This window comes from Rhinatrema bivittatum, chromosome 5 (genome assembly GCF_901001135.1).
Source record: "Rhinatrema bivittatum chromosome 5, aRhiBiv1.1, whole genome shotgun sequence".
Lineage (NCBI taxonomy): Eukaryota > Metazoa > Chordata > Amphibia > Gymnophiona > Rhinatrematidae > Rhinatrema > Rhinatrema bivittatum.
This window is the reverse complement of record NC_042619.1, coordinates 350,358,263-350,371,180: the sequence shown is the minus strand read 5'-3', so window position 1 is coordinate 350,371,180 and position 12,918 is coordinate 350,358,263. Positions and strand designations below refer to the sequence as shown.

The following is a 12,918-nucleotide window of genomic DNA, read 5'->3' as shown; positions in this document are numbered from 1 at the left end:
TGATGTACCAGACCGCTCATATTGCGCTCCACTGTCACTGTAACTCCTAGTGGAGTGCATAGGAACAGTATGACTATGGCATCCCCAGTACCCCCCTGAGGCTCTGGGTAGGGCATAATGGTGGGTGACGTTCTATGGTGTTGCCTCCTCCAGTACCTGATAACGCTCCTGGAGGCTGGACACAGCCCGTGAAACTGCATCAGGAATGGCTAACAGCTGTTCCCCTCAGGGAACGACAGCAGCGAAGTCCATGGCGACCAATGGTGGCCATGGTGCTCTGCAGTTGTACCATGCGGCATCCAACCGCGTTCACTGGTGCCCACACGGGTTACGGTGCCCATAGCGCTTTCATGTTCATCAATGATGGATCACATCAAGGGCATCAAACGACGCTGCACCCAGGGCTTCAATAGCACTTAACCGAATCTTGATCAGTTTGATGGTATATAGCGTTATCCCTGGCACCACAGGCGCCCTTGGACCTCAACAGCCCAGTGGCACCAATAGAGACCCCAGTGCCCGAAGGCATCGATGGACCAGTGGAACCAAGGCACCTGCAGAGGCTCTGCAGTCCCAACATGCCTCATTGGTGCCCAGAGGAACCAATGACTGCCAGTGCAATCAACTATTCCCCTTGGCTCACCTATCCGTTTGAGGACGTCAATGCTGCAAGCTCGATGGTGTCCTTTGCCAGTGGCTATGCCTGATGATAGCCTCACTAGCGCTCCTTAACACCAATGGTGCACGAATCCAGGTAGGGCCTCCGATGCCCTCTGATCCCAGCAGCTCAGGGCACCTGAGATCATCAGCATCCATGGTGCCGGATCACCGTAGGCCAGTAATGCAACAGCACAATGCCCCTCAATGTCCAGTCAGGACACCGCCAAGACGCCTCGAAGGCACTAGACCACTACATATCTGTAAGCATCGGTGTACCAGGCTGTCTTGAGTAAATGGTGATCCTGGTGCTCGATCTGTTCAAGGCCAATATCCCTGTCGCTAGAGGGCTTCAGTGGCACTTGAGGGCTCTCAAGAGCCCTGGCGGTCGACGACCTTGTGGATGACCAAGGTGCTCAATGGCAATCACAGTGCCTTGGTGGTGGTGTTCAAAATTTTCAAGAATGGCAACAAAAGGCATCAGTGGCCAACATGCCCGAAGGCCTCCATGGCAGCCACACACCTCGACAGCATCAAGGGCGGCATCGAGGCCACGCCCCTCGACATCGAGGGCTGCATCGAGATCACGCACCTCGATGGCATCGAAAGGGGCCACTCACACACTTTGATGGGATTGAGGGCATCAAAGTCACCGAGGCATGGAGAGCATTGATGGCACCAAAGCATCGAGGGCACTACGGCATCGACATCGAGGGCAGCTCCAATGACATTGAGGGGGACCATGGCGCTTGATGGCAGACCTGGTCCCAGACACTAGAGATCAGTGCTACTACTCTGCCACATCGAGGCCCAAAGCGCTTGATTTACGCCAGTGCATTGAGACTCCACGTCCACAGATGCCTACAGTACAGAAGGCCCTTATGGCATCAAGGGCGGTCATGCACCCCAATGGCATTGAGGGCACCCCAGCACCTCGATGGTGTCAAGGGTGACCATGGCGCTCAATGGCAGTCCTGGTCCCCGAGGTGGTGCTGACATCGATGTGTCAGATCAACGGTGTGCTGGTCACAGATATGCACGGGCAACTGTTACTGGGCATGGCACCAAGGGTGTGGCAGCAAGCTGCTTGCTCAGACTCCTTCTCACCCTTTTTCACAAAAAGAGACTGCATTGCCATACTGGCAAGCAGGAGGGGAAGCTATATCGTCCAGGTCTCTTGCCCATGAAGACTAGTTCGTTTGAATGTGGGGAGGATGAGCTCTCCCACACACAGAAACAGCGTGGTCCTCGATCTCTGCACTGTCAACCTCCATCGATGCCGATCGATTGGTGAAACGACATGGAACTCCTGCCTGGGTAGAACTCAGGTGAGTCCCCAGGCTCAGCGGCCTAAACGGATCACCCATAGACTGCATTCAGTCAGTCGTGCCAGCACCTGACAAAGGTACAAAACCAATCAGAGCAAGGAGAGGACACATACTAAGTTGCAGGTGCAGTATTTTTTTTTTTTTTTTTTTTAAATAAGAGATAGAAATAGACTGCCAGACTGCACAGCGACTAAGGCCTGCCATGCGGATGGCAGACAATGGAAAGAAGAGAAAAAAGGAAAAGAAACTAAAAACTACCATAAGGTAAAGGAAAGAAAAATAGCAGCAGCGCTAGAACAAATTACTTACAAAAAGTGTGAGGAGAAAGCAAAGCTGAATACCATGATTCACACGGCTCCCACGATCACACAACTCCGCGGGGAAAAAAAAAAAAAAGAGGCTGAGGGATCCACCTAGGGGGCAGGGTGATAAGTTCAGCTGCACGTGCTCAGGAGGGCATTTTGAAAGTTCTAGAATCTTTGAGATCAAAGTTCTGTGCCGGGCTCCATCCGATGATGTCACCCACGTGTGAAGACGACCATTCCTGCTTGTCCTCAGAGAGAAAATTAAGATCAGCCAAAAACATCCCAAACCACACCAAAACCAAGAACGAACCCAAGAAAGCAACTACTTTCTTATGGTCAAACTCCCAGAATGCCATTTGCAATACTCTCTGTTTGGGCTGAGGTTGTCTATTATGTTTGGTTACACTGGAATGTAAAACAATGACTGTTGATTTACCATTCAAAGAAGCAATTTGATGGGCAAATTTATGAAGGGGGTGCTGTGCGAGAACCAATATCAGCAAAGAAGGGAGAGCTGTGTTGGAGCCACTCCTGCTGACAGGAGGGTAGCACTGGGTTGTAGGTACATAACAGGGGGGTGCATGACCAAAGGTTCGCCTAGGGCGCCAAATATTCTTGCACTGGCCCTGCTCATATTTATTGTAATGTCACAGTAATGTTCATAGTTTAAAATATATATATATATATATGCATCTGTTCTAAATCATCAGGATAAATGCATATCTTCCAAAAACAAAACGTGAATTTATGTAATGGAGAGATTCTATGCACATGACATGCAAAAACATACTTTTAACATACATTAAATAATTTCAAAGAATGACCAGTTACAAGTATATGCTAATCTAGCACTAAACTAATTTAATGGAATGGAATTCTCCCAAACCGAGAAATAGTACAGAATAGGGTCTATGATTCATCACCATCCTAACCTCACAAGCACATCAATCTGATGTTAGTTTAGAATTAAATTGGGTTTCTGAGCCACTTTATTTTATTTTAACAAACAAAATGAAAAAAAAAAAAAAGTCAGTGCTGGTTTCAGAAGGCATAACAAAAGGCAGGGGCATTATTAGCACTAAACTCACGGGACCTGTGTCCCAAAGCTCAGTCTCAGCCATGGTACCCACTAAGTTTATTTTTCAATCCCAGACATGTCTTGCCCTGCACTGTCCAGTATTGCTGCACTTCCGTGGAGGTCAAGGCTGCTTGTGTTCCACTCGGTCATTGCTGCATTGTCATGGCAGAAGACTGCTGCTATCGGTATCTTGCATGCTTTGTGGAGAGCATGTGTGTGCACGCGTGAGCAAGAACACGGGTATGAGAACATTGTATGAGCATGTGATGCAGCATATATGAGAAAAAGCATGAGAGCATGTATCAGACAACTTGTGTGTGAGCATATGTGAGGGCACACACCAAGGCCTGGAGTAATATTTGCATGTGAGCACCTGTGAGCATGTATGTTAGCACGTGTGGAAAAGAATATGTGAGCGTATGCAAGCATTTCAGAGCAAGTATGAGGAGTATGTGCGAGCATAGGTAAACTTATGTAATCGAGCATACGTGTAAGAGAAAGAAAGAATGTGAAAGTGTGTATGAGAGAGAGAGAGCGAGCACGCGTGCGCAAGTGTGTGAGAGAGACACTGGCCCAAGGAGGAGATTACTTCTACCTGCATGTTTCAGGAATAGAGAGAGAGAAACATAGCATGTGTTTGTGTGGGTGAGAGACAGAGTATGTGTGCATAGTGAGAAAGAGAAGAAAGTTTTTGTACACACCTCTCCCTCCCAACCAACTCACAACAATCTCAGGATGACTGGAAATCAGAAGTTCCCAGATAATGGGGGGGAGGGGCGATTTTTAAAAATCCATATCTGTTTTAATTGTTCAGTGTTAGTTGATGTGTCTGCTGTTTTTAAATATTTACCGGTGTTTGAGATATTTTTAAAAATTGTTATGAGTTTTTAATTATTGGATATTCCTTTCATCGGTTGTTTAGAAATATTTATTCTTTGACACATTCATATTTCCATAACATTGGAAAAAATGAACATGGCATCCATAATACACGTGCACACACAATTCATGGAATGCACACATCTGCAGATTATGCTCCATCATTCTTATGGTGTTTCACATTATGAGTGCATCACTCATCATTGATTGCCCTGTTGATTCTGTTGATCCATTGTAAATTGATCATTGCCACTGTCCTGGGGATGCTAGAATAGAAGGAACAGAGAAGGCAGGTTGGGGGCAGCAGCAAATTTATGCTAGCTTATGCAAATGATGTAAGGGTCAGGTCCCCTCTTCCCAGTCCTCAAGCATCTAGTCCTGGTCTATGGAAAAACTGGCAACCCTGATGGGTAGAGAAAGGACCTATGGAGCCTGTGCACTGGATCTTGAAGCACCTAACAATGCCCCTGGCAGCAGGTTTACAACAGTTCTGTAATCTTAACGTGTTTACTCCACAGCAATCTGGTTTTAAATAATTTGTAATTATATAACCTGATCAAAGACTGCGTTATATTTTTAGCCTCTGGGACGGATGACCTGACACCACTATTCTTTGAAACTTCCAAAGGAGCAAGGGGAGAAGATCACTTATTTATTACTATTACTCCATTGTGGATGAGTAAACTGAGGCACAGGAAGAGTGTGTGACTTACCAGAAGTCAGAGAAAAAGTAAACAGTCTAACCACTAGACCATGCCACATTCCTAATGGAGAAATTGAATGATACCTGTTAATTTCCTTTCCTTGAATCTTGCTATACCAGTCCAGATGCGTGCATTTATACCACCTATTAGCAAATGTAGACAGATGACACACCTTTTTCAGTGACATTATCACTGGTAAATAGGATGTCATTGTAAGCAAAGCCAGTATCCTTATGTCAAAGCAAAAACTGCCCCTAAAAGCTACAATTAAACTTTAGAAACACCCCAAATATATATAGGAGAAAATCCTTCAAGATAAATCTTCTGCTCTAAATTCTAATTGGAAATAGAAGGGAAAGAACATATAAACAGAAATGAAGTGGCAAAGATAGTATTTGGGTTTTCATTTTAGGGCATGAGTAAAAACCTTCTGCAAGACCAGATACCTTCAACCAAGGAGAATAGCGCAGCACCGGAAGTATCCAAGCCTACACTAACGTGGATGGGAAGAAGCTAGCACTGCCCTGAGAACGCCTGCCCCGAAGGCCACATCCTACTTCCAAATCTGTAGGGTTTAGAAAAGGAATGTAAGGGAGACCAAGTGGTCGCCTTACAATGTAATCTGCTTTGAAGTGCTTGAAAGACAGAATAGAAGTCAAATACAATCTCCTCTGGAGTAACAGCCCTAGTCTCCATCCAAGGGAAAGCCTGGGCTCTTGTAAAATGAGCATGAAGGGCCTCCAGAATCTGCCGACCCTTCAGCAGACAGCTGTGGAGATAGTCTCCGTAATCATTTAGGAGCCAAGACTTTTGAGAGGGTGGCAGTTGTGTCGGATTGGGAGGATCGCGAGACTAAAGCGATCCTCCCAATCCGAAAATATGGGTCCTTGTTGAAGCAACCCTGGCAGGTGAGCCAACCTGAGGGGTCAGTCTATCATGAGATACACCAGATCCACAAACCACAACAGATACGATCACTCTGGCACCACCAGCACCACCATCCCTGGCATCTCTATGTGCTTCAAGCCTCGACCGACACGTGGCCAAGGAGGACACATATACAGTAGAACTCCTGTCGGCCACATCTAGCCCTTCTGACCCTACTTCCCGTTTGCGACTGAAAAATCTTGCCTGCTTTGTGTTGGCAAATGTTGCCATGAGATTCAACTGAGGAATGCTCCACCTGGAACAAATGCAATCCCAGACCTTGGGGACAACTCCCATTCCCCCGGATCTAGCTGTTCCTGCCCAAGGAAATCCACTTGTACACTATCCACTCCCGCGACGTAAGATGCCGCTATTCCCTCAAGGTGAAATTCCGCCCAAACATCGCTGATCCTTCCACAACGCGTTTGTCCCTCCTTGATGACTGATGTATGCCTCCAGGGCCCTGTGGACTACCCTCTTCTCCAGGCGATTGATAGACCAGGACACCTCTGCTGTTGACCAAAGACCTTGGGCAGACCACCCCTGATATACTGCCTCCTAAACCTTGAGGCTGGCATCTGTGGTCACTACCACCCAGTCCGGTGCCTCCAGATCTACTCTCTTTTCCCAGCTGTTGTAAGAGCTACCATGAGAGACTGGACCTGGATTTTCCTAGAAGAGGTAAAGGCAGGTGATACTTCTCTGACAATATATTCCACCTAGACAAGAGTGCCTTCTGCAAAGGTCACATTTGAGCAAAGGTCAACGGAACCAAGTCCAACATGGAAGCCATGAAGCCCAGTACCTGCAAATAATCCCAGACTTTGGGCACTGGCAGACGTAGCAACTTCGACAATCTGTCCAGGGTCAGGAACACCCTTCCATTCTGGGTATCAAATCGTGCTCCCAGATATTCCAACGACTGGGTTGGAACCAGTTGACTCCTTGCCAAATTTATCACCCAACCCAGTGAACTCAACCTTTCCATAGCTTGCCAGATGGATCGACCATCCTCCTCCTCCATCTGAATGAGCCAATCGCCAGATATGGATGGATCAAAATCCCTTCTTACCTCAAGGTTGCTGCCACAACCATTGATCACCTTTGTGAAAGTTCAGGGTGCCCTGCCAAGCTGCCAAGAACTGAAAATGCTGTCCCAGAACCATGAATTGTAGAAACTTCTGATGGTTCCTCCGAATAGGAATAGGGAGGTAAGCCTTTGTTTGGTCCGACACCAGGAACTCTCCCCTGCAGACTGCTGCTATGACTGTGCACAACGTCTCTTTGCGAAAATGCGGAACCTGTAAAGCTAAGTTCACCTTTTACAAGTCTAGGATGGGATAGAAGGTATCCCCTCCTTTTTGGGAACCATGAAATAATTGGCGTACCTCTCCTGCCCTGACGGGCAAGCAGGACTGGAATAATTGCATTTAACAGCCTCTGCAGAGTCCCCTCACTGCTTCCTGCTTGCTACAAGATGAGCAGTAGATCTCTAGAAAGGCCTCCCTGAAAGGGTGCGAAAATTCTAATGCGTACCTTCTCTTACCACCTCCAGGACCCTGTGGTTAGAGGAAATCTTGGTCCATTCCTTGTAAAAGCAGGATAATCTTCCCCCTACCGCTTCCACTGAAGAATGGGCACCCCTGGCTTCATTGTGCTAACTTTCCTCCTCCGGTCCCCTGACCGGCAGCATCCCTGAAGGATCTGCTGGCACCCTGAAAGGGCGGCTGTTGTCCCAAAGACTGCTTCAGAACAGCAGAGTGCATGGGTCTGAAGCCTGTTCCTGTGTATTCTGAACCCAGCACGAACAGGCCCCTCTGCATCATACTGCCAGAGACGGTCGCATAGAGGCTCAAGGCAGATACCTCAAACATCTGCTTTAACTGAATCTCCAATTTGCAGTCCTGCACATCCTTCAGAGCGGCTGAACTCACCACTGGAATAGTTGTCTTTTTGGTAACAGCGGAAACCGCAGCATCCACTTTTGGAACCCTTATGAGATGCAGGGTCTCCTCCATTAATGGGTAAAGCTTTGCCATTGCCCTACTGACCTTCAAGCCCGTCACTGGGGGGTCCCATTCCCAGCTTACCAGCTTCTGAATTTTCTTAGGCAATGGGAAGAGCACTAAGAGGACCTTGCAGCCCATCCAGGACCCAATTCACCCGACACTTTCTGAGCAACCTTAACCCCTAGCTCCTCCAAAACCTGGGAAGGAGGGGACGCAGCTCCTTCTTCTTAAACAGGCGGACCACCCTAGGGTCGTCCCCTTCCGTCACTGGTATCTCATCCAGATCAGGGCCGTCTTTATTAATATCAGGATCAGTATTCGGATCCACATCTGGGTCTGCCCCATGAGGATTTGCAGGATCCTCCTGTGGATTATCAGAGTCGTCCAAATCCCTGGGATCCCTCTCTGTTCCTGCAGTGTGACCAAGCCCCAGGCGTCTGAGCAGATCCCCAGAGCCTCCTGAAGAGACCAATGCTGTGAGATTTTCAAGGGAAATTCCACCGGGAGTCTGCAAGCTCATGGGACAAACTATCCAGGGGTCTGCAAGCAGCAGTTACAAAATTCCTCTTTGCTTTTATTAAATACCCCCCCCCCCCCTTTTTTTTTTTTTTTACTCAATCTGGGAATAAAATCTTGGTATCACACCACAGACAAATTGAAAAAGATGGGTCTTATTAACACACATATAACTGTTGGAGAAATTGTGAGGAAGAAAGGGACTCTCTCACATTTGGGGGTCATGCCCTGAGATACAGATATATACTGGTCAGAGATTTTTGTCCTGGGTCCATCACATTATAGGTTTAAACTGCCAATGGATCCCTGTGGTTATTCTTTTGGGGCTACCACCCAGTGATTCTCTTCCCCTTAAGAAAACAGGATGTGATTTGCCTTATTTTATTTATTTATTTAAATGATTTATATACCGGAGGTTCCTGTATAATATACATATCACCCCGGTTCACAAGGAACAATAACTGTCGCTACATTTAGCGGTTTACATAAAACAGAAGAAGAATAAAACAGGAGTTTTTACAATTGAACATTATTGTTATATTACCTTATCACCTATTAGTTGCTGTCAGACATAATGCTGCTGTCACTGGAGGAATATTTCCTCATCATCAGTAAGTTGAATGGTTGAGATGCTCTGCTGAGTATATACGATGGAGTACAGTACATTTTAAATGTGGGACTTTTACCCAAATGGTCCTAAGATACGGGAACCTTTCTAAAACACAATAGGTCCTTTGCTTGCCTTAATAACCTAAATTAACGAGGGGCTTGCCTGGTGGGAAATTGTAATTTGCCTTTAATGGGGTAGTAAACATTTACTGGATTTATTTGTGTTCTCTTCTCTCACTTGCGTCCTTCAAGGTTTGTTATACTGCTCTATGCAATGCCAATATGTTGAAAATTGGTTGTAATTGTGAATGCTGCTCTCTGCTTCTACGGCAGAAGGTAACGAGGAATTGGAGGCAAACAGCAAGCAACAAGGGTCCTGACTTTGACAGTTTGGGAAAGTGATAAGTATGGGGGTGACTTGTATGGCGCAGCAGAAACTTCCATGAGCTTGCTGGGCAGACTGGATGGACCATTGGTCCTTTTCTACCATCATTTCTACATTTCCATGAATATTCTATATATATATATATATATATATATATATATATATATATATATATATATATACACACACATACATACACACACACCAAAATTGTGCACTTCCAACAAGCTGAGTTTGTGAGCCAATTATCTACATACAGAGCTGATATGCTGCTCTTATTATACTATGGTGAAGGGTTACGCTGGGGGCGCAACTATTCATATTGCCCGGTAGAAAGATATATGTCGATTTATTTCATAGAAAATGAGAAGTACCTTTGCTGTACTGCACGCATCCTGCAAAGCCGCGATCTTCTGCTGGTAAGTGCTGATGGAGCGCTGCTGCTGCTCTATAGATATTCGCAGCTGTTCCTGCACTTTGTGCTTTTCTGCTGTAAGCTCTGCAACCTGAATCTGCAACAATATTTTGATGTCAGCGTTCATGAAATATAAGACGTTGGCTTGACAGACAGCCTACATGAAACGAAGGAACTTGAAACTAAGGAAACAATACACAGAGCACATAAGGGCTGCTCCTTAGGATAATTTTGGACCAAGACTTTGAACAGGAGGAGCTGGACACCCAAGCCTGATGCTCTGCATGAATTTCCACAGGCCACGGGACAGCTAACTGTGAATTAAACTTCACCACTTAGGCACACAACATTATAGGCGCACAAAATAGAAGTTAATGTAGAGGTTAATACTCAAAAGCTTTGCTGGGTAACTTTTGGCATTACCTGGACAAAAACTCAATTTTCTAAAATTGCCTTCTGCTCCTCAGCTAAATTTTGTGTGGGTAACTTATTTCTCACACAAAAATCCAGCCGGATTAGAAAAATAAAAAAAAAGGTGGCAATGGTGGCTACAGTTTAGCCCGGTGCAGGCAGGTATGTGAGACGTTTCCATCTGAAGTAATGGCAGTGCTCTCGTCCTGGGGTTTAATTCTCGGTTAAGATTCTTGACCCTCGGTTCTGGATGAGATTTTTGCAATATCAGAAAAAAAAAAAAAAAATCAATCGCTGCACGATTAATTTACCACCATAAAGTAAAGCTGAAACTGCAAGGCTTGCTATACCAGTGAAATGAGCTGGGTAAGCTTGTTTTGGGGAATAAAAGCTTTCAAAGACATTGTGAGTGCACTGGCAGATCAGAGACCATGCTGGCACTTTCCTTGCAATCACAGACTCTGTTAAAAGAGGAACGTGGTGTGTCACAAGGAAGCAATCCCGCCACAACCCAAGGAGAGACAGCACAGTATCAAGAGACCTGATTGGATGGACTAATTCCCGCCACAACCCAAGAAGAGACAGCACAGTATCAAGAGACCTGATTGGATGGACTAATTCCCGCCACAACCCAAGGAGAGACAGCACAGTATCAAGAGACCTGATTGGATGGACTAATTCCCGCCACAACCCAAGGAGAGACAGCACAGTATCAAGAGACCTGATTGGATGGCAGAGGATTGGAAGAGGAGAGAAGGAATATGGAATCTCTTGCCACTCAGCAGCCTTGGTCATCGAGTTGTGGTAAAGAACCGCAGGGTGAGAAACATTATTGTTTTGCTAATATGCACGCTTTAATATAATAATTCTCTTACTGCCTTATTAGTAAATCTTCATAGAGCTTTAATATAATACAGGCATGAGTGAAAGAGACTACTTTTGTCAAGTTTGAGGTTTATAACCTTCTCCCTTTGGTGGGGGCAATTTTCAAACAATTTATCTAAATTAAACAGCAAAAAAAAAAATGAGGCTGCACATTATATTCATTTTTTAAGTGGATTTATGCACACAAGTCCACTTTGTAAATGATCCCACCAAATATACCTGCCATGTGTTCTGTGCATGGAAAATTTCCTGGGGGAAAAAAAAAAAAAAAATCTACATGCATACTTTTGAAAATCCCCAAAATATGCAAGCGAGTGCAAACCCCTTCCCAACCCCATCCTGGGAACGCTTCCCACTTGGTCTGCGCGAAAGGACCCGGGTGCGCAAGTTTCCCCACATCTCGAGCAGACAGCTTTATAGCAGGCTATGTCTACAGATAAAACGCAGAAATGCCTTTCAGTATCACCCTTCCCGTGAGCAGTTACAACAACATTATATTCCATAAGGCTTGGTGCTCCACGACTCAACGCTGTATTCGTTGGTAGGAAAATTCCTGAAGCAACGTGGATACTGGAGTTGATACCAAGTAAAACCAATCCCTTCGGTTAATCCAGTTAAGTTCTCGGGGAACATCAGTGCTGTTTAACTCCCTTTCTGTTCCGGATGGCAATCTGTCTCTTGCCTGCGATCTCTCTCTCACTTATACCCAGGCGATAATCCCTCTAAACTGCCTTCTACTGAGAAAGGGGGTTCCTTTATTTTCATACTGCTCTTCCTTCTCCATTAAAAAAAAAAAAAGGCTTTTCTAAAAGCAGATCTTGGTACCAAATCAAGCGAGATGAATAATGTGACAATTGCTTTCATTCTGTTCTCTGGCCGGGTGAATGAGGAGGTATAGAGATGTGAACGCGGGGGGTACGTCGTCCATGGGCTCTGAGCATGCTTTCCTTTTGAAAACTGCCTGAGGGATAGAGGACCAGCAGAGATTCCGGACCTGATTTTTCTGCAGGTTCTTTCTCCCTTGACAATGACCTGTGTAGAGATGAACACAGTCTATGTCTGCTCATTCCTCAACCTGAACACGCCCCCAGGCCTGCCTAATTTTAACCCAGCTAAAAAGTACGTGCTTTGCTCGTTCCTGCATCTATATCGCCCTTAACATAATCGGTCGAAGACTATTCAAGATATAGTACGAGAGACAGGAGAATGCCAGTGACAGTAGAAGAATACAAACAATCTCTACAGGGTTTGATCTCCTTGGTATGAAGATCTAAAAGGAATTCTAGAAGCGCCAAGTAAACGGCAAACAATCTCTACTGGGCTAAGGTAGCATGAAGCTTCAGCCAGGACTACATGGGTATTTTGCTCCTATGTGGATAACCCCTCCATCTAAGTTAGGGGCCCATAGACAATGGCGCCTTCCGGTTTCTCGAGACTAGCCGAGAGGTGTCACAACTGAGCGATGGCCGAGACTGCCTCCCTCTCTCAAGGACTGTGAACGCTTCTCTCCCACAGCTTCCCCAGCTCCGGCTGGCAAAGAAAGCAGAGGACCTGACCCAGGATTACAGCCACGTTCCTCTGCGTGGCAGAGACATCAGCTTGGCCCCAAGCTGGATGAAACCTACGGATACCGGTTTCTGGATAAGCAGAGAGGATGCCAGGAGGCGAGGGATAAAGGCTCGGATTGAAAAAGGGATGGGCCGATTAGCTGGTCCTTAATCTGCCGCCATTTTTTCCTCTTTCCATACTTTTCCAGCTATAAAAAAACCCAGCTGCATGGTCAGCGTAATTCAGCAGACTTACTTCATCC

General features: G+C 45.9%; 1 protein-coding gene across 3 annotated transcripts in view; it reads right to left on the bottom strand.

Annotated features, from left to right (window-relative positions):
* GCC2 (GRIP and coiled-coil domain containing 2) overlaps window positions 1-12,918 on the bottom strand; it is a 122,199-nt gene that overhangs the window by 22,299 nt on the left and 86,982 nt on the right. For all 3 annotated transcript variants that reach the window (XM_029604578.1, XM_029604579.1, XM_029604577.1), the window contains one exon: window positions 9,772-9,909. In XM_029604578.1, coding sequence (XP_029460438.1) covers window positions 9,772-9,909 — 138 coding nt within the window. The remainder of the gene's footprint in view (window positions 1-9,771; window positions 9,910-12,918) is intronic.